The sequence below is a fragment of the Poecilia mexicana genome, unplaced genomic scaffold (assembly GCF_051168715.1).
Source record: "Poecilia mexicana isolate PSO_F unplaced genomic scaffold, ASM5116871v1 scaffold_22, whole genome shotgun sequence".
Taxonomy (NCBI): domain Eukaryota; kingdom Metazoa; phylum Chordata; class Actinopteri; order Cyprinodontiformes; family Poeciliidae; genus Poecilia; species Poecilia mexicana.
In genome coordinates, this window is record NW_028263391.1 from 3,651,381 (window position 1) to 3,672,151 (window position 20,771).

At 36.6% G+C, this 20,771-nt stretch overlaps 1 protein-coding gene across 2 annotated transcripts in view; it reads left to right on the forward strand.

The window, feature by feature from the left end:
* Positions 1 to 20,771, forward strand: part of slc4a11 (solute carrier family 4 member 11) — a 146,036-nt gene continuing 125,265 nt past the window's right edge. The window contains exon 1 of one of the 2 annotated variants that reach the window (XM_088002545.1): positions 1 to 422. In XM_088002545.1, coding sequence (XP_087858671.1) covers positions 362 to 422 — 61 coding nt within the window. In that variant the 5' untranslated portion in view covers positions 1 to 361. The remainder of the gene's footprint in view (positions 423 to 20,771) is intronic. The other variant, XM_088002542.1, reaches the window with a different exon arrangement.

Genomic DNA, 20,771 nt, shown 5'->3' on the forward strand with positions numbered 1-20,771 from the left:
TGTTCCTGTCGTAAAACATGCTGAGACGTCCAGCTGATCTGAAGAGTCCCGTCTAATGAAAAGTTAGAGGCAACTTTTCCTGTTGTGGCGACAGGCTGGGTGGACACTCGAAGTGCTCGTGGGGCGTGGTCACTGTACCGTCCTGGCACCGTTTGGGCGCGTGCTGTCACCCACACCTGGAGATGACCGGTGATTAATTTGAGCACGCGCCCGTTACTTTCACTTTGAAGTACCGGCAGAATTGAAGTGGGTCGTCTGTTTAGTCACATACTGGAAAATAAAAAGAGCGAAAAGGACTTATTTTTTATTTTGTTATTTTTTCCGGTTTTCCTTTTTTCTTTTTTTGGAAGACGAGGACATCATGAAAACTGCGAAGGAAGATGGCGAGATGAGGGGAGTGACGGTAAATCGATTTATAGAAGGTAAGGTAGTCACCTTTGTCAATTTGGCAGCGTGTTTTTTTCTTTTGTTTACCTATTTTGGCCCGTGAACAACCCTTCGACTGCCTCTGTATATATTGAAACCATCGCATTTCCTCTTAATTACTTGCAAAATGTATTGTTGTGTTGCCGAATGCAGGTAAGTAAATTCACCTGAGTTAAAATATGTCAAATTTTAAAACGGAACTTTTTTCATGTAAGGTATTTAGAAGAATACATGCTGCTCCTTTATAAAGTGTCTTTATTAGGGCAAATATGACATTTAATTGAGTCTTAATTTTTGCTGACTGGATGAAAATAGTCATATTCAGTTGAAGTATGAGATACCCAGAGTCAGTATAAGATTATGAGGGGCCCAATTTGTGATGTGATTTCCTAGAGCTAATTTACATCAAACAACATTTTCCACAACTAATCAAAGTTTGATTAGTTGTGTTTTGTACATTGTTTGGGTAAGTGAGCTTCTTTAACTATGTGTACTTATGTTTGATTTTTATATTTATATATATATATATATATAATATCAAATTGATGATCAAAAAAACATTTTGATCTTTGAATTACCCACAATTGAACTTTCAAATGATGCAACGTTCAAGTATGTTGGTAAAATAGTGAGATTGCATAAACATTTTATAAGATTAACTGCCGGGTAATTAATGTCCTTCAGAATGCCTTGATGTCTGTGAGAGGTTGTGACTCTCACTTGCTTGATTAAAAAAAAGATGAATGTCAGTTAATTGACATGTAACAGCCCCTTCTTCAGCCAAAAGGACAGTCTTTACTGCAAGACATTTAATCACTAAACAGCAATATAGAATATTCTGCCTTGAAGCATAAAGGTTCTCATCCCTTTTTAAAGACTTTGCTAAAAGTTTTCACATGATGGTTGAAGCTGGCGCTTGTAAGGGCTAATTTAGCATTATCTCATGTATCAAATATGTGGAATTTGAAAACCTAAGATTGTTAAATCTCAGAGCCGTAGGAATCCATATGGATTGAGCAACTGAACATTTTCAGATTTGTCCATGACGTATGTGATACGTCACTTGGACGCTATGAAGTTTACTGGAAATGGCCTACAACGTAAACAGCCATCCTCCACTGCGAAGAGAGCAGTGCCAAGGCAAACAAGATGGCTGCTAATGTCAGTTTAATATTAGGAAGCGTGGCCAACATGGACTGAACAACTTCATTCACTTCCTCCACTAAAACTACAGCCAGACCACAATTTCAAAAGCGCAGAAAAATGGCATCATTGTTCATAACTTCTCCTGTTCTCTGATTGGCCTGGTAGAGATTCTTCCAGAGGAATCTAAGTCAATGGGAGAAAGTCCAGACGTAGCTCTGAAGGGAAATGAGAGTTGCATGGAAATGCGTAGAAAGGCAATGACCAGTTTCATTCATTATGATTAAAAACAAAACAAAAAAATGATCTTAAGAAAAGTAACCCCACAACAAAGCATCCACCATGTTTTTACAGTCTGTATGGAATGCTTTTAGTCTGTGTTCTTTTGGAGCCAGACACATTTTTGAATTGCAGCCCAAATGTTTGTTTTCATCAGCCATAATCCAGTCCCTGACAAGGTTTTGAGAGATTTTAGCCAGGTCTGGATGTTATCTTTTTTAAAAAAGGTGAAGAGTTTTCTTTCTGCATACCTTTGCCTCAGTCCAAGCCAGTGAAGAATACAGGAGACTGTTGTTATATGTAGTTGGCAGAGATTCGTCCTTTAGTGTTGCTGTCAGGCTCTTGGCAGCTTCCCTGACCAATTTGTCTTGTCGTCTATTTGGAAGTAATGTCCAGTGTTTATTCATGTCCATATTATCACATATTTTCTCCTGTGACTGATGACTGTATTCAGTGTGCCATGATGTACAGTTGGGGACAATAAGTATTTGATGCAAAAATTTTCAAGTATTCCCAGTAAAGAATGGAGTTTTCTCTAGTTTTCACTATCGATAAGCCTGTCGCAATTACTCCGTCACATGATGAGTTAAAATGAGCTCCATAATTACCCCTCAAAAATATACATTTCTTGAGGGGTAATATTTTTTATATTTTCTGAGGGGTAACTTTAATTGGAGAGACATAATTCATTTTATGGTTTCGATTGTAAGTGGTTCATATTTTCGTTTCATTTATTGTTTTTGGTTGTCATGTTTTGTCTTGGTTATTTAAAATATTTTCTAGTTCTAATACTAAGTCTTTACAAAAAATAAAGTTTACTGGTCTTTGGGAGAACTTGGCTTGTTATGCCATTATCAATATATTACTTGAACCTAATATTATGGCAGTATTTAGTGGGACAGTTACAGTTAGCAAAATGTGTTATCATGACTGGCTTAATTACAGATACATTTCAATTGTTAAAGACACGATCTAAAAATAAATCCAGAGAAATCGAGAAATATATGACTATAATAATTATTTCACATTTTAATGCATAAAATAAGTATATGATCACCATGAAATGTTTGCAAATTGCAGTGTAGCCTTTAGGTTTGTCTGCTATCCTCTTTCTGAGTCCCTGATGTGGAAAGAGTCGAAAAATAACTTACTCAAGTAAAGTATAGTTTATGCAAAAGAAAGTTGTGCTCATGAATTTTACAACGGAGGTGAGAACATTTTGGTCTCAAATTTTAATTAAATCACCTTTTTATAAATTTAAAATGCAATATAAAATAAAATATGTTGGATATGACATCATGAATATTTTGGCAGGCTATTATATATATATATATATATATATATATATATATATATATATATATATATATATATATATATATATATATATATATAATTTGCAACATTAAAGTTCAATTTTTTTGGAGGATGGTTTTTGTTCTATGGTTTATTCTTAATATCATGTGTAATAATTAAGCTCCACTATCTCCAGTGGACGATAACATGATCAGTGTTTGGAAGATGACAGTTGTAAATTAATTGTGCTCACAGAGATTTTTATTTGACTTCTTTAATCTGTTTTTCTGTCCTGTGTACCATACTTTAATACAAACTCAAAAGATTCAGGAAGGAGATGTCATGTTTAAACTGGGCACCTTGTAAATAAGCATGGGAAAATGTCAATTTATTTACTACATTTCTGGGTTTCACACAGTGTTTTATAAGCCTGGTGGGCCACCAGGCTTTACTTGTGCCCCCACCAGGCTAAGCATTGCTTATTTACTTAGATCTTTTTAAAATGTTTGCAATTTTTAAGTCTTTATTGTTGGTGTTCAGGTAAATCAATAACACATAATTATCAAGTGATATTTTCAAATTTCCTGTCAACTTTAAACATTTTTTTAACTCAAAAACATGTCGATCCACTGGCTTAATGACTTCCTTAGCACACAACCACCGGGCTTAGCAAGTTTTCAGACACGTATCTGCATTTACAGACACGTGTTATATTATGACTGCTAACAGTTATTAAACTGTTAGGATTTTTCTGCGTTTCATTTAAATTGGCACTTTTCACCTTTTTTATTATTATTATTATTATTATTATTATTATTTAAAATGGCTTCAAAACAATCAGGAATTCTTTGTTGTCTTTTCAGAAAATGTCTGATAAAATTTTGAACTAGGCTCAGTACTTATAAATATAACATGAATTGCTGAATGAAGGAAGGGTGGGGAATTATGTAAAATATATATATATATATATATATTTTTGGGGGGGTGGTATTTTATATCCTGTTATAATCTTATTTGCTCATCAGAAACATACCTGAAGTGTTGCTTTGATTCCTTCATGCTTGTTGAAGAAATCCTTTAATAGAGGAGCCATGTTGTGATGACTCCCTGAAGGCAGAGTTTCAGAAAGGGCAGGTATTTTTTAAAAAGACAGAGGCCCGATTTGAAGCTGTCAGATTTCTTTTGAGCCATATTTGATATGCGTTTTTATAACAACTGAAAGTAACATAGTTACTTGATTTTTGCAATAAAACAGCACCATGTCTCTGGAAAATGCATAATACTGCCCCTTTAAGATCTATATTTTGCAATTTAGCTTGTGCTTCAGGATGGATTGGTCCCAAGCAGAGAAGGAGCGCACATTTATTGCATCCACACAGGTTTTCATCCCAGACAAACGTGTGTTTGGAAATTTATCACAACTCAGATCACCGTGGAAAAAAATATTGAACACCAAAGGAAAGCAAACAGTGTCATCAGTCCAAAATGGATTGAAACGAGCAGCTTTCACTTGTAAAGTGAAATGTGTTGCAGTGAAAAAGCATGTGAATGATAGCCAATGTTTATGCTTGTCATCATCATGCATAAGGATGTACCTGCTGTCCTCTAAACTTAACAACCTTTGATTAGAACATGCAGGTATCGACAATAATATGTAAAACATAAAATAAGCTTATTTGTGCAGGCTTGTTTTTTTGTTTTTTTAAAGCTGTTTTGCAGTAACAGTTTATCAAATTGTTGGTTTTCAGTCGCTTTTTAGTTTCTTTCTTTTTTTTTAGCTTCTTATATAACATTCTGGAGCTTATAATTTGAACGAATCACTGAGGCTCAAACTATTAACCTTTTGACCTCCCATTTGGTTTAGCTCATCATGTAATACTCTAATGTTGAGCCACAAAGTTCTGATCCTTTTTCTAAATTCTTCCTTTTTGACCTTGAATTTCCCCCCCAAATGCACTTTTTTTTACGTCATTCATTGAATATTGTGTAACTGCCTGTCTTTGTAGGATTATCACTTTATATATATATATATATATATATATATATATATATATATATATATATATATATATATATATATATATATATATATATATATATATATATATATATATATATATATGCCATTTGGCTGGCACTCTCGTCCTGAGCTCCTCATGGAGTTGAGAGTGCATACATGTTGTTTTTGTTTCCTTTGGGATTTGAGCCTCTATCTATGACGCTGTTAACACTGTGCTGTACATGTTGACCTACTCCAAAGACTCCACCCATGACCCTGTTAATGCTGTGCAGCTAGCATTAAAAAAGTGCTCGGCTTAAATATCATTGTTTTAATAAGAGTTTCATCAAAAAATACAAAATATGCCTTATATTACATTTGATCCCCCTTTTTTTGCTTCCAATTGGAAGGTTTTATATACTTTACATTTTTTAAAGGGTAAAAACAAAACCCAACACAATTCATTTCTGAAATGCTAGCTGCCAAATTAGCACTTGTATCATACAGTCTAGCGATGAACTCAACAACTATAGGAGATTTCCAGGTAGACAGACTGGTTATCATCCCATTAGGAACTCAAAATCTGATATCTTTATTTTGTTAGCATACCTAAAAGCTATCAGTGCTGAGAAAATCAACAATGTGTGTTCAAAGTAAGTGTTTTTAATAATGTTGAAATGTTTAATAATGTAGTCGGAACTCAAAAAGTACAAGAATCTACAAAAAAGATGTTATACAGAGGCAATTCAGCTTTTTAATTAACCTACAACAGCAGACTCAAACCTGGCGGCAGCTGGTCGTCTCATTCCCCTGCCAGTTTTATCATTTGTACCCGACTTTTTGGGTACAAAAAGGAGCCATCTGCCACGGGGCACCAATTCTTTCTTGCCTTGGGAATGTTTGTAAAATGACCCTGAGTCAACTTCATCAGATAGCAGAAGGCCAGGCTGGAAATATTACAGCAAGGTTGCTCAGTCTTATACTTGGAAGCTTTCAGTCACTCGTTGAGTTTCCATTGATCTTAAAATTGTGCAAAATAAATTTGCTTGATGGAAACAATAACTTTGAAAAAAGCTCCTTTTGTTCAATAAGTATTCACATTAGGATGACGTGGTTTTTCAGATGTAACAAAATTGAAATTAAAAACAAAAACTGTAATGGAAAGACTTTTTTCACAATACCTCAATTTGCATAAAGCAGAAATGTGCTGATTTATAAGCAGCTGACTCCAGTAGATGTCTTGCAGCATTGAACAGTTCATCAAAAGTTGAGTTTGTCATGTTGAGTCCATAGCTCCTTTGTAAAATCACTGACTATTTCCCCAAAATCCTGCATACGTAGCCGCTCCCAAATATAAGAAGCTTCTCGCTCTAACATCTCAATACGACACCAGCTTCTCCTCAGATGACTGATAGATGATGAAGGCTAGTACTAAACTGTAATATTATGTATTAAGTTTTTATTTGTTTAACTATAAGCATCTGTTGCTGCCATGATTTTTAATGATTATCACATGAGCAGGTTTATTCATGCATGACTTTAATTGCATTTCTTAATGGAAACACTCCAATTGCAAAATTGCAGTTTTTCAACATTAACAGAATATCAAATAAGTTTTGCACACATTTGTATTGGAAACACAGCCACAGTATGTCATGGAATATGCAATCTTGGTGAAGTGGTGGAAACACTCAAATCTGACTTTTTCGCAGATCAGCGCGTGTGCACAATTCCTTCATTCTGAACCTCACATTGAACTAAGTAATCTTTTATTCCACTGACTGTGCTCCTGATATTGTACAAATGTAGTTTTGTCTGTGTAGCTGTTATGATAAACTGTCTACTTAGACGCTTGTCAATACATCAGAGCTGCACGGTGTTGATATAACTTCTGTCTGCCTTCATGCGTAATGAACTGCCTTCAGTCCAGTAACACAAATTATGGAAACTGTTAGAGGCATGAGTTGGAATTCTGATGAACTAAGTTACCTTGTAGAATTTTCGGTAACACTTTATTTGAAGGGGGGTGAATAAGACTGTCATGACACCATCATAAACATCACATAACACATGTCATGGACATGAATAAGCCTTCATGAATATTTATGACTGTTGTCATAAAGCGTCATTCGATAAATTATGACACTTTTAATACAAAGTTGACATTATTTAAAATATCTTTATGACAACTTGACATTAACCAAGAAATCATTACTGTTTAAACTTTACCTTAATAACATAAAGTTACCTAATTTTTAAAGTGCAATCAGTAATACTTTTATAACAAATTCATATCAATAATGATTTATTGGTTAATGTCAAGTTGTCACAAAGACATTTTGAATAATGTCAACTTTGTATTAAAAGTGTCATAATTAACCGAATGACGCTTTATGACAAGTCATAAATATTCATGAAGGCTTATTCATGTTCATGACATGTATGTCATGTTTATGACAGTGTCATGTCAGTCTTATTCACCCCCCTTCAAATAAAGTGTTACCGAATTTTCTTCTTGTGGAGCGCATCGACCAGCTACATCTACTGATCCATTGGTACGTAAATGAGCGTGACATCCACAGAAAACGCAGCAGAAAGTAAAACTCCATGGCGCCTTATGATGTTGCAAAGTTCAATATGTCAAACTTTGAATTGTTTCTCAACTTTATTCTGCACAAATATGTGCTGTGTTTAGTATGTGGATTTAGCTAGCAGTGGTAGAGGTGAGGGACGTCTGAATCAGTGTTGCCAGGTTGGACCGGTTTCCGAAATACACAAAACTCATACTAAAATGCCGTGTTATTGCACTTATCTTATTAGTTAATTTATTTTGAAATGTCTAGAATCTGTCGAACGTGGCCTCATCAATCATTTGTCATTGGTTTATCAAGTGTAATAGTACTACTATGTAATCGTATTGTAAAACAGAAATCCCAGGGCAACATTATTATTAAAAATGACATATCGCCACAAAAAATTCAAGTTTCATTGTGTTCAAAGAGCCTCAGTGGGATTTGGTTCTGGTCAGAATATAATAAAGGACAACTAAAAATGTCATGAATTGTCTCAACTCTGAATGTCAGTCAGACCTGGCAACCCTGAGCTCAGTGTCTTATTGTTTGTACTGTTAGCAGGAGGAACATCTGTTTTAGCTCTCTGCTCCTGCTGGTTTTTGTCTCCAGAATTTATTCTTGAAGTTCTTTAAATAAGTGTGACAGATTACATTTGAGTTTGAGTGAAACCAAACATAAAAAGGCTTTACAATGGCAGCCTTAATAAAATCTGAATTAAGAACCGAGTCTACATTCTCTAGAGAATACAAATGATGCTAATGTTTACAGCTGCTAATGCTAACAACCAGGATCCTGAAACGTTGGTCCAGAAAAAGCTAGATTCTCATACGACAGTGGCCCTTTTTTTTTTTTTTTTTTTTTTTTGTCTAATTTCATAATGAGATAATAAACGATGTGTTCCACCAAGGCTGTCTTCTGCAATGGGTGTAAATCAAATGAAAAGTGTTCAAGGCCTACACTTGGTTGTCATCTTATTGTTAGCAGCTGAAAAAAAGGGACGAAAAAGACTATTTCGACTCTTTCCCACAACCTTAGTGCGTTTCTAATGTTCATGGATGCATTGGATGAGCTTGATAATAATGTTAATTGTTGTCAGAGTGTCATTCATTAACAACTGTGTGGTGAGTGTGGTGAAAGTAAGTAGCTACTATCAAAGTCATTAATCACTCGGCTCAAATGCGCCGACATTGGCCAGTCAGTTAAGTTCCAGCTCATTTATTTGCCTTTAGAAACCCTTATCTGCTGAAATCTAATGAACATGTTTGTTCAGAGTTAAATTAATGGAGGCTTAATTAAAGCTTTGCAGTTAATTATTTAACTTAATTGCAACTGGATCTGCCACATTCGTTGGTAAATAATCCGATTAAAACATTAGCACAATGATTTCAGTGACCTTCTCTTTTCATTTCACCTTTAGGAAAATCCCTGTTTCCTTCATTATTTTGTATAAAAAAGGGATCTGATTGTTCTACTAATTTTAGTCATTTATTTCTTCTTTTTTTAACTTGTTGCTATCGGATTCTCCCAGTATGATAACATTGATTTTAAATATAAACACAATAAAGCAAAGCAAATTACACAATATTGCTTCTATTTACTTTTTCCTTGAAACCTATAAATTACTGACTGTATTTCTTAAAGCTGCACAAACTTATGTGAGGAGTGGCGCTCCTTTAGTTTTTACGCAACTACTACAAATAACTCTTGTTTCATTCTGGTCACCTCAGCAATTCCTCTGGCAACTCATTAAAAAAATTTAAAACCATCGGAGATGATGGAAAATGTTATCAACTTTGAAAATTATTTTTAAACCCTGGCAAACCCTGATGCCAGTAACTGACCCATATCTACGGGTTATTATTATACTGTAGTTTTAATCATAGAAGAACATATTTCTGAGCATAATCCATAAAAATAAATCTCACATAATCCATGTTACCCAGTTGTCTTGTTAATTTTGAGTGAACTTTAAAAATGTCTCTAAAAAGAGAATGCATATTAGGCATGCTTCTATTTACTGGTTTGGAGTGAATCAATGTATACGTTACGTCTTGCTGTAACAAACAAGGTGCAACAGTTGGAAGCTAGTACGGAAACCGCATATCTCAGATAAATGGAGAAAATTTGTCCCACTTGAGCCAGAAGCCCAAGTGAGCTGAAATTGAAGTTATTTTAAATGTTGTAGTTTCCATCAACCTTTTCTAATGTTGTCCTGCAAAATGCTCAGAAAAACATTGATTAAAAATGCTGCTTCATAGTCATGTACAGTGCTATCCCCCTTTATTTCATATGCTTTATCGTGCAATATTGTACTATAATATTTACAGGACTTTGCTGAAGTGGTGTTTTTTGATTGATTATTATTGTTCAACAATATTTGATGACTTAGTTCTAACTGAAACTATGAATTTGAACTCTAAACACTTAGCTGTGTCATTTGCCTTAAAATCATGCAAATCACCAACTAACTGTGGTTCTATATTTGAAAAATGCACAGATGTGAATTGTCACCACAGTCGGTGTGTTATTGCCAACACACAGGCATTTTGTGTAAGCGTGTGTGTGTGTGTGTGTGTGTGTGGGTGTGTGTGTGTGCACGCGTGTGCCGGTGTGTGTTGTCGCAGTGTACAGTTTGATGACAGACACATTTTATTATTCTCCATGGAAAGCGGCACTCAGCCAGCATCTGAAAATGGACAATGGAAGGCAGGAGCCAGTGAGGAGAAAAGGAAATCCCACCCAGTGTTTGTCCACTAACTGTGTCTTTGCTGTCTTCCTGCTTGGAGCACAATACAGCAAGGTGCCCTTTGTAGTTTATTGCTGTTTTAATGCTCCCTGTAGGTGCGCAGAATTTTAAAGCTTGCTGCAGAGTGACATGTTTTCATAAGTCACCCTGGATAAGCAGAGGGAAGGTTAACTTTTTTTTGAAAATGAGACAGTTTGATCTGTTTTGATAATGGTGACAGTAACTCATGCACTGGGGGCTGGCAGTTTTTGCTGTTTAAAATGAAAAACTCCTCTTGACCTGAATAACGATCATCAGGAAATTATATTTTTCCTCCAAATTGTATGTCGGTTCAATTCAATATTAGATTTTTTAACACATCAGATAACATTAAATGCACAAGCGATGTTATTGGATTTACCTTGACCCTTGAACTGCATAATAAATTTATCTTTTTGGTGAGGATGGAGAAAATCTGCTCCTCCCTACCACTGATTAATGACACTGTCAAACTCTATTATTAATGTTATTAACAATAAGAACGACTCTCAATTCTTTTACATATAATTAATTACCTGTACATCCACTTTTTGTTTTATTTCAAACATCTAGATCTGTATCCAACCAAGAATGAAGTTTGCCATGTGGTGTTTTGATCAGGTTGGTTTTTGTTTGTCTGTTGATGTTTCGTCTAGGAGAAAGTGATTTCCAAAATGTTAAAAAAAACATTTCCCATGTGTGGCTGAGTGCTGTGTGTGTGTGTGTGTGTGGATTGAAGTGGTCAGGCAGTGTATTGTACTGAAGATGGACTCGAGTAAGATGGACTCCTGATGGCAGGAGGGAAACACTCCTGCCATCACTAGTGTTTCTTCTAGGGATGAGTCTGGTCTTAACCTTCTCCTCATTTCCATACAGAGTTGGCTGAAATGAACTCTTCAAGAGACATCATATTGATTGTTGCCTTTAGTAGTGTCGGTGTTCTGAGCGACTGCAGCTGCCAGTAGAGGGCAGTGTGTCTGTACTGTACATCTGTCTCAAAAGACAATGGTATTTACGTTTTTTAGATTATGCTTATGCTAAATATCATTTGGCTAGAATATCTCTATTGGGGATGATTCATTTTCTTTTTTGTTGTTGCCACTGGAGGAGAAAACATTCATCTTCATTTTAGAGTGTAAATGGATGAATCACTGTAAGTGAATCTGGAACGTATTGCCTGGCAAAAGTATTCAAACTTTGCAACATTTTGTCTCATTACAATCACAAAGTTTAACATAATTATAAAACTCTAAGGCATAATGATACAGAATTTTCAAAATTTTACTAATTTAAATCTAGAAAGAATTGATTGCAGTTGTCTTTCTCCCAGTTTGATCAGAAAACTAAACAATTTGTTTTAACCAGTGTAGAAAGCTGAAGACCCATGTTAAATCTAGAGGACCCACAAGTCACTGGACTACTATTGGTTATACACACCACAAATGTGGTGTTTAACCACACCACATCAGAAAACCATTGCTGGAAGAAAACCATAAGAAGTATTATTTAAAATTGACCCCGAACCTCATAGGTTCACAGAAAAAATGTGAAAAAAAAAAAAAAAAGTGTTTCTTGTGACCTACATGCGAAACGCTACATCTGGTGGAAAACCAATATTGAACATGCACTTCATACTGTGAAAGGTGGCATTAGCTTCATGGTCTGGGGATGATTTCTGTCACCAGGAATAGAATAGGGGGACTTCCAAAACCATGTTTTATTTTCTTGCTTTGTGCTAGCCATATATATCTAAAATAAAAAAATCATAATGCGAGTAATCCTTTAAGAGTATGTGCTGCATGTCTGTAGTTTGTTTGACCTATTGACTTTTTCTTTCTTTTTTTTTCATCCAATTGTATTTTTCCATCTGTTTTTCTAACCTCTTAAGGTTGACTTTCAAATTATATATGTCCTAGTTTTTGTTATTCATTGCAGACCTTTATTGGTAGATACCAATACCTAACAAAGTAGGTCAGTAAAATTGGCCCCAAGACTTGGAATAATTTTTTATAGTGCCCATTATTAATCAGCTGTTATTCTTCAGGCAGAAGAAGAACGGATTTGATTGCTGCTTCAGATCTGGGATGAAAGTAGATTTCATGGAAAAGAACAAATTTAGAAAAAGTCATGCTTCAGAACGACTTTATACCAGAACTTGTGCTGTGAGAAAACATGAGTAAAAAACATTTCTTCAAACTTTTACTTTTGACCATTTTGCTTCTTCAAATTCAGACATTTATGTTATTTTAATCTTCAGGACAGTTTAGTTGTCATTCCTCTAAAGTTCATCATTAAATGAGCTTATATGAGACATTGCCACAGCATACGAGGACTTTGGTGACAAACATGAGTCTGGAAAGCATGTTTGGTGAAACCATTATCCATTATTCAATATTAGCATATTTTTCCCAGACACAAATCTAAATTGAAACAAAAATTAATACTGAGACATGTTTTTTCTGTTTAAAAATCTTTGTTTAGATGTAAAGTGATATTGAATAAGAAAGTTCGATTTAGTAACAATTTCTGTTGCCGTAGATTGTAAATAACACCTGAGTCCGCTCTTATTTAGCAGCCATCTGTGTAGTACATTGAACTGCAGGTGCCATTACATCGCTACGTTAATGTGTGTGTGTGTGTGGGTGTGTGTGTGTACGTACCTGTGTCTTCTCAGTTACATTTCCCTGAGCTGTTTTTGCTTGAGAGAACATAATCAAGTTGTTCTTCCCCAAATTAAATCTGTAGCTAGTTTGTGACCTGAAATATGCCCTCATCCCCGTGGCATTACTTTCAGCTCACTACTAAGGATTTTGTACAGACACGCACACACACACACACACACACACGGCAAGGGAAGCTTGGAAGGCTATGTTCTGATAGCTTCATGCAGCAACTTGACTAGAAACAATTCCTCCGCTCGTCTCCTGTCTTCCTCTTCGACCTTCTCTTCCTCTCCTCCGTCACCTTCCTTTTTCTTCCTTTGTTTCCTTCCTCATTCCTCCATTGGTTATTCCCAAGTGTTGTGATTATCACTGTGCCTTTCTTTCTTCCTGTGCCAGACTACAGCATAAACAACAACAAAGACTGCACTGAACAAAAAAACAGGCAGACCCTTTCTCTCTCTCACACACACACACACACACATGCACGCACGCACGCACGCACACACAGTCACGCACACACAGACAGGAAGGCTGACAGCTACATCTGCTAATAGACAAACTTGGAGAGACTAAATAGACATCTTCCCATAGATGGAAAGACAAGAAAGCCGCCTACACACCCAGACAGCAAGGTTTTGGTGAAACATAAGCACACACAACATGCCCGCGCATACACACACTCATAGTTCTAATACAGGTTGTCCCTAGTCAAAAGGAGCGAGCAGGATTCCCTCACTGATTGATGACTCACTGAGGCAATAGCCGTGGCTGTTTGGGCATCATTATTGTCTACGCAGTGTCACCATTATGCCTCAACTGATGCAGATGCAGCTACCTGAGCAGATGGGTCGTTTGGTGTCCAAATCACCAAATAAAAAGACTTACTAGTACAGAAGCATTTTGACATCCTAATGAGTCGTACACACCACATCCTGACATCTGGCACAAGGACAAAAGGACAGCACATACACTGCAGCAGCAGCAGCACCGCGCCGTACAGTTCCAGACTACAAATCAGTTATGACATAATTTCCACAGCTCTAAACGTGGCTGTGTTTTACTTAATATAGTTTCCAGCAAACATCAAACTTTGTAAGGCAACCTTGTGAGGAGAGTTGGAATAGTTTTTGTAAATAAGATGATGGTAAATAGTTGGATTATATTTAAAATGATGCAAAGGTAACACTCTACTGTGACAAACAGAATTAAATCCACATACAGCATGTTATCAAAGTATTTGTATATTGTCACAGTACAACTACAAACATTTATTTTGTAGAGATTTTATGTGGTTGATGGGGAAGGAAGATCTGTTTTCCAAAGATCAACCACTAAAAATCTAAATGGGTATACATCACTGATGACCCTAAATAAAATGAAAGCAATTGGCAGGTTTTACTCACAGGATTGTCAAGTTTATTTGCATAGTACATTTCAACAACAAGGTTTAATGTATTTAACATCATAAAAACATTATATCGTCATCACTCATGAAACAAGCAATAAACGTTATATTTTGACAAAATCATTAAGCAAATACACATCAAATATATTGATCATTGTTTCCCTTACTAATTATCAAAATCAGCTCTAAACACCTGGGTTTTTAGCCTGGATTTAAAGGAGCTCAGTGTTCCGGCTGTTTTGCAGTTTTATGGAAGTATGTTCCAGATTTGTGGTGCATAGAAGCTGAAAATATAATGAAATGAAATGAAAATATAATGACTAGATATGTTGGATGTGATCCATATCCCATAAAGCAGGGATGTCAAACTCCAGTCATCAAAGGTCACTGTCCTGCAGTTTTTAAATGTGCCACAGGTACAAAACACTGGAATGAAATGGCTTAATTACCTCCTCTTTGTGTAGATAAATTCTCCAGAGTCTTACTAATGACCTAATTATTCTATTCAGGTGTAGTGCAGCAGAGGTTCATCTAAAAATTGCAGGGCAGTGGCCCTCCAGGACTGGAGTTTGACACCTGTGCCATAAAGAGTTTGAAAGAACCTGAAGATTTGCCGACTATCGAGGCTGTTGCTATCACAAACTATCTGGTTCTTTAATCGTGTTAAAACGGCAAACAGCAGATGAAAGCCTGTAGAAGTCTGGAGGTGTATAACTTCTTTGTCATCTAGAACCTCAGAACCAAACGGCTATGTGTTTTGGTCTTCTCCACGGTGAGTGTTGATTCATGTACTGTTTTGTAAGTTAAGACACTAGCAGCAAGCAGTCGTGGCAATAATGCCTGCATACGGGGAATGCTCCTTAACGGCGACATCTGCCTGACAGTCGTTTGTCTCAAGGCAATCGCAACATAACATGCTTGAAATCAGCAGCCTCAGCACTTTGTGGCCATCTTTGTTCTTCCTTTAGCTTAACTAAATCAATACCTCTGATTTGAGCTTAGATTGTTGTTGTTTGACTGTTGGAGGCCAGACTAGCAATGCTATGTTACCCAAAGAGCTGGAGCAGCCTAAAAAGCCCAAAAAAAGTTCATATTTCATTGGGATTGATGTCAACTTGTTTCTCAAATTGCTAAGTATGACTCATAAATGCGGTGAATGACAGCTCTGCCTTTATCATCTCCAGATCTTCTGACATGTTTTCTTTTCTGCGAGCTAAGACGTTGGTGGTGGTTAGTTTTTAGCAATGATTGAATGTTGTGTTCTAGTTAAATATATTTGTCTGTACATGTTGGATCACACAGGGCAAAACACACAGAGGTAATAGTTTTTGATGTTTTAATTGCATGTACTGAAATAGTTAATGTCCATAATACTTTAACCAAACAGCACACTGTGTGCAACATGTCAGAGAAATGGTTTAACGTCTGTAGGCTGTAGGCCAGTCTAACCGACCGCATTTCACTAATGACATAAAACCTGAGCAAAAAAATAAAAATAAAAATCTAAAACCTTTTAGAAGTCTTCAGAGAACTGAGGGCACCCTAGTTTGTTTTCAGGTTTTACTTCTTTTCTGGTAATCTCCTTTTCTTTCCAGCTAAATTTATAACTCACTGAAATCACCTGAAGATCCCCCGTAGGCCACCGCAATAATGAGACATGACTTTTTTGTTTTTTATGTTTTGTGAGAGAAACAAATGTAACTTCAATCTCCAGACCTCATTTTGGCCCTTCAGGCAGGTTGGTAAGCAACACTGCAGGCTTGTTTTTCTCAAATTTATTTGATTGTTGGCTCTTATTGATATTTGTGAAAATCATGGCCTGCAATATGCTGTTTGATGTCTCAGTAGAGTGTATTTATCATTACACCTGAGCTGAGTTTAGTGGGTTAGGTGAGGAAACTTGAACTAGCCCCTAGTTCCCTGAGTGTTGTATTTGCACTCATGGTGTGTGACATTGCTTATCCAAAAAAAGAGGAAAAATTAATTTTTAAAAATAACTACTTCCCCTCCTTCTGATTCGGACCCATTCCCTTGTGGATATCTTGTACATAATGACTTGTTAATAACGGTGGAGTACGGTCAAGTGGTGACACAAAGTTATAAAGTTGAATATCATTTTGTGTTCTTTTATAGGAGAGAAATCAGAAAAAGTGGAAAGCTCAACATCAAAGTCTTAAAAACTTCTTGGATGAAGTTATTCTCTTCACCCAAATTCCTTGTGTAGCTTGTAGCAAACGATTGCTATTGGAGAGTTTTGCTGATTGGTCCATGTTTATTTCCCTGGCAACACTCCCTGTCTCTGTTTGTCACCCAGAGAGGGCAGATTCTCTGGTTCTGACCAGATTTAAAAGCCACAATGCCGACTCACTGCAACCCCACGTCACTGAAAGATATATTTCTATTATCCTTCAATGTATAACATTAAGACCAGTGATTGGACAGAGAGAGAGTTACACAACAACCACAATGAACTGACTGAGTTCTTGTAAAAGTGAAAAAAAAAACCTCAGTCACACATGTTCACTCATATATCCACAGCACAGCCTTTTCTTTTTTCTCTCCTTTTTTCGCTAACGTATTGTGGCTCGGTATCTTGTACTGGAAAAAAAAGAGTCTCAAATGGTTTCACAAACTGTGGGGGAGAAAGGGATTGTTGGATTGTGCCAAATCAAAGAAATGAAACATGGCTTATCTCACACCTATTCTAAATGGAAAAACAAAGAAAAAGCCCTGATATCCTCGGCTAACAAAAAGGCTGACTAAAAACATTACATCTGTGGCACCAGCCTACTTATCTAGCGCGTCTAACAGAAACAAACCTCCGTGTGAAAAACGTACCTACTCCTCAAACTCCCACAACAAACTTTTAAACAAAAGACAAAGCTCCAGAGCAGCAGCACTGCTGTGCTCAGCATTCATCAGCTAGGAGCAGAAGGACAGCCCAGAGCCACAGGTGAGGCTTTTTCATTGGGTAGACCTGAATCTTAGTCGGTCTTTTCAAATTCTCTATCCATTCAGAGCTTAAAATTTCAAAATCCAGGAAACGGGGAAAAAAAGGGCAGGAGAAAAACCAACAGTCTGCAAGACATGTAACATAATTTCAATGATTCTTCTGTCATCTGCATAGTTATTATAAACGAGGTATAGTTCTCCATCATCTGAACTAAATGGGAGCTAAAATTCAGCTAATCAGTTAGGACCAGCAATTTCATACTTTAACTGGGAAATTAAACCTGTACTGTTTCAATTAAATTGGTCACAAAAATTAATAACATCAGTTTCATGAAGCTAATCCGGATGGAAAAGCTTAAATCAAGCAGAGGAATTTTAGGTCTATTTGCATTCAGAAGTTAGGCAGTTTAGTCACAAAGATTAGTCTCCTTGTTATAGAAATGCACACATTGGTTGTGTTTCCATTACAAATGTGTGCAAAACTGTCAATATTCCACTAATGTTGAAAAAATACAATTTTGCAATTTTGATGTTTCCATTAAATAAGAACGTAATTAAAATCATATAGATAAATTTGTTCACCCAATATGTCATTAAAAAACACGCTGCGCCATTATCCTCCAACTACTTCCTGTCATTTTCTTCGTCGTAGTTTGCACCAGTGGCAACAACTGGTTGTTGTTCATGTGACTTGTGATGTGTAAACCATCGCAGGTTTGCGAAATAAACCGATTTTAATACAGCCAAAAAAAACACTTCATGCCAGCACCAAAGCATTTTCTTAAAAAGCAAGTTTTTTAAATTTTTATTTTCTAAATGTTAAACAGAGAAATTATTTGGTCAATGGAAACAGCTACTGAACAATTATTTAGTATAATCTCTCAAGTGTAAAAATATGTAATTTCTCTTATATTGTTGGATGTCTTCTGATATCCAACAAAGCAGGGACGCGCTCAGACCTTACATTTCTTTATCCAGTTACAAAAAACAACCTCTCATAAATCATGGTGCTCACCGATCATGGTACATTTCACACCAGAACTTATACAGCAACACTTAATGCTGTCGCACGTATACAGAACTTCACCACAAACGTACAAGATAAAGACCTGGATTGATCCGTTAACAGTTGCTTTGACATTTAAACTCTTGAAAACACATATGCGTACATTTGGTCATACTCGCAACCAATAAATCCAATAAACTGTTTGTTTGTACGGACAGTTTGTGTCTGATATACGCTTAAGATGGCTGCTGTTGTGACTGAAATGTCCTCCTGCAGCTCTATCCACTGCATATGACCTGGGGGTTGAACTAGCACCATGGACAGTGCCTGGAGTTGTCCACTGCTTCTCACCATTTAACTTTGAGAACCGTGTAGCGCCTGAATTCAATACGGGCAGATTCCTCACACTTACAATAAATAAGCTTTGTCTGTTCTGTAAGCCTTGTCTGTAAAAACAGGTGGTAAATGTGATGCACTAATCTTAGCTACCGCTCCAAAGGTCTGAAAATTAGCCACTGGGCCCTTTTGCTCAGCTGTAGGAGAGGGCTGAAAAAAAATTGTGAAAAAGATTTACATTTTTAGGTAGTTTATTTTAGTATGGACGGAAATGCTCTAAACTTTTTATTTATACCTCGTGAGGCTATAACGGGTTTGTTTCACGGGCGTTTGTTTTTTCATAAAATCATTGGATATCTCCATGCATTGGCATTGCAGACACCAAACTGTTTTTATAATTACTCACCTACTTTTTGCAGGTGATTAGGGTTGGAAGCCCTTCTTCATCACTCTAAAGCAGGGGTGCCCAAAGTCGGTCCTCAAGGGCCCTCATCCTGCATGTTTTAGTTCTCTCCCTGGTGGTAGTAACAACCATTTCAGTATTCTCCTTAGGCCTCTAATGAGCCATCATTTGATCCAGGTGCGTTAAACCAGGGAGAACTAAAACACGCAGGATGACGGCCCTCCAGGACCGACTTTGAGCATCCCTGCTCTAAAGGCTCCCACATATTTAACTCAAAGCTAAACAGTTAATGTGTGGTAGGGCTGTTGTAAACGAATATTTTAGTAATCGAGTAATCTATCGATTATTCTTACGATTAATCGAGTAATCGGATAAAAAAAATTATAAAATGAAATATTGGTAAATCTGGCATAATACCGGTGTTACTATCAGATATCAATATCAGTCCAATTTTTCATATTTGAGCATCCCTAACAGTTGCTTTTTTGTAGTTTAGAAAACTAACCTGTAACAATAATAGCTCACTTTCTAAGTTAACCAGAAGAAAAGTTATAGAAAAATCTGAAATTATATTGAATTAATAACAAAGAGGCAGGCTCACAAATATGCTTATAAAAAATGTCTACAATCCAGCTTTTAGTTTATGTATTCATCTTCAGTGAGTTTAATAGATTAATTAAACTCACCTTGCCACCTAACCTGTCACGCTTTGGGTTTGAAAATACGGGAAATGCCGCCTGGAGTGGGAGGAGAGGGCGAATGAACGAACGTAAGATGGGGTGGAGGGGAGGAAATAGACCAGCGGACTGACGAACCGTTAGACCGGGGGACGAACACGGGGGGAAGCAATACGGGATATTTACGACACCTTCACTGGTCACACTCAGAAACTCATCTACCAGCCATGTACGATGCGCTCCGCCACCCGTTTCTTCAGACCGGGATATGAAATTTATTGTGCGGTTCGTCGGTAAAGCTACATTTACACGGTAAGCATCAGCTACTCAGCCGCCCGCCCTGTTCAGGCTATCCGCTCACCTCAGCGCTCTTCCCGCCGTTCACTTTCAACCAGCAGCCCCGGAGGAGAAATGCTGCCGTACTCCAGGCATTCCCCAGTCATTTTAAGGATGCTTATTGGTTCCCCAAAAACGATATAAAATCCCCACGGGCCAATCTTGAAGATTGGACTTTATGCCGCTGAGACTTAGCTTTTGTCAACAACTCAGAGGCGGAAGTGAGAGCTCCGCGCAACGCAAATGAAGTCCCGGCCGGAACACGGTGCGCTAACTACACTGCAAAAAGTCCCCTTTCAAAAACAAGAAAAAAAAGTACAAAAATAGGGTCTAATTTTCTTAAAATAAGAAAAATTATCTGCCAACAGAACAAGAAAATTTATCTTGTCAAGATTTTCTAAAACAAGAAAAAATATCTAACCAAGATAAACCTACAAATATCTTAAAATTAGTGTATTTGTACTTAAAACAAGTCAATTTTACTAATACAAATAGAGTATATGAGATTTATTT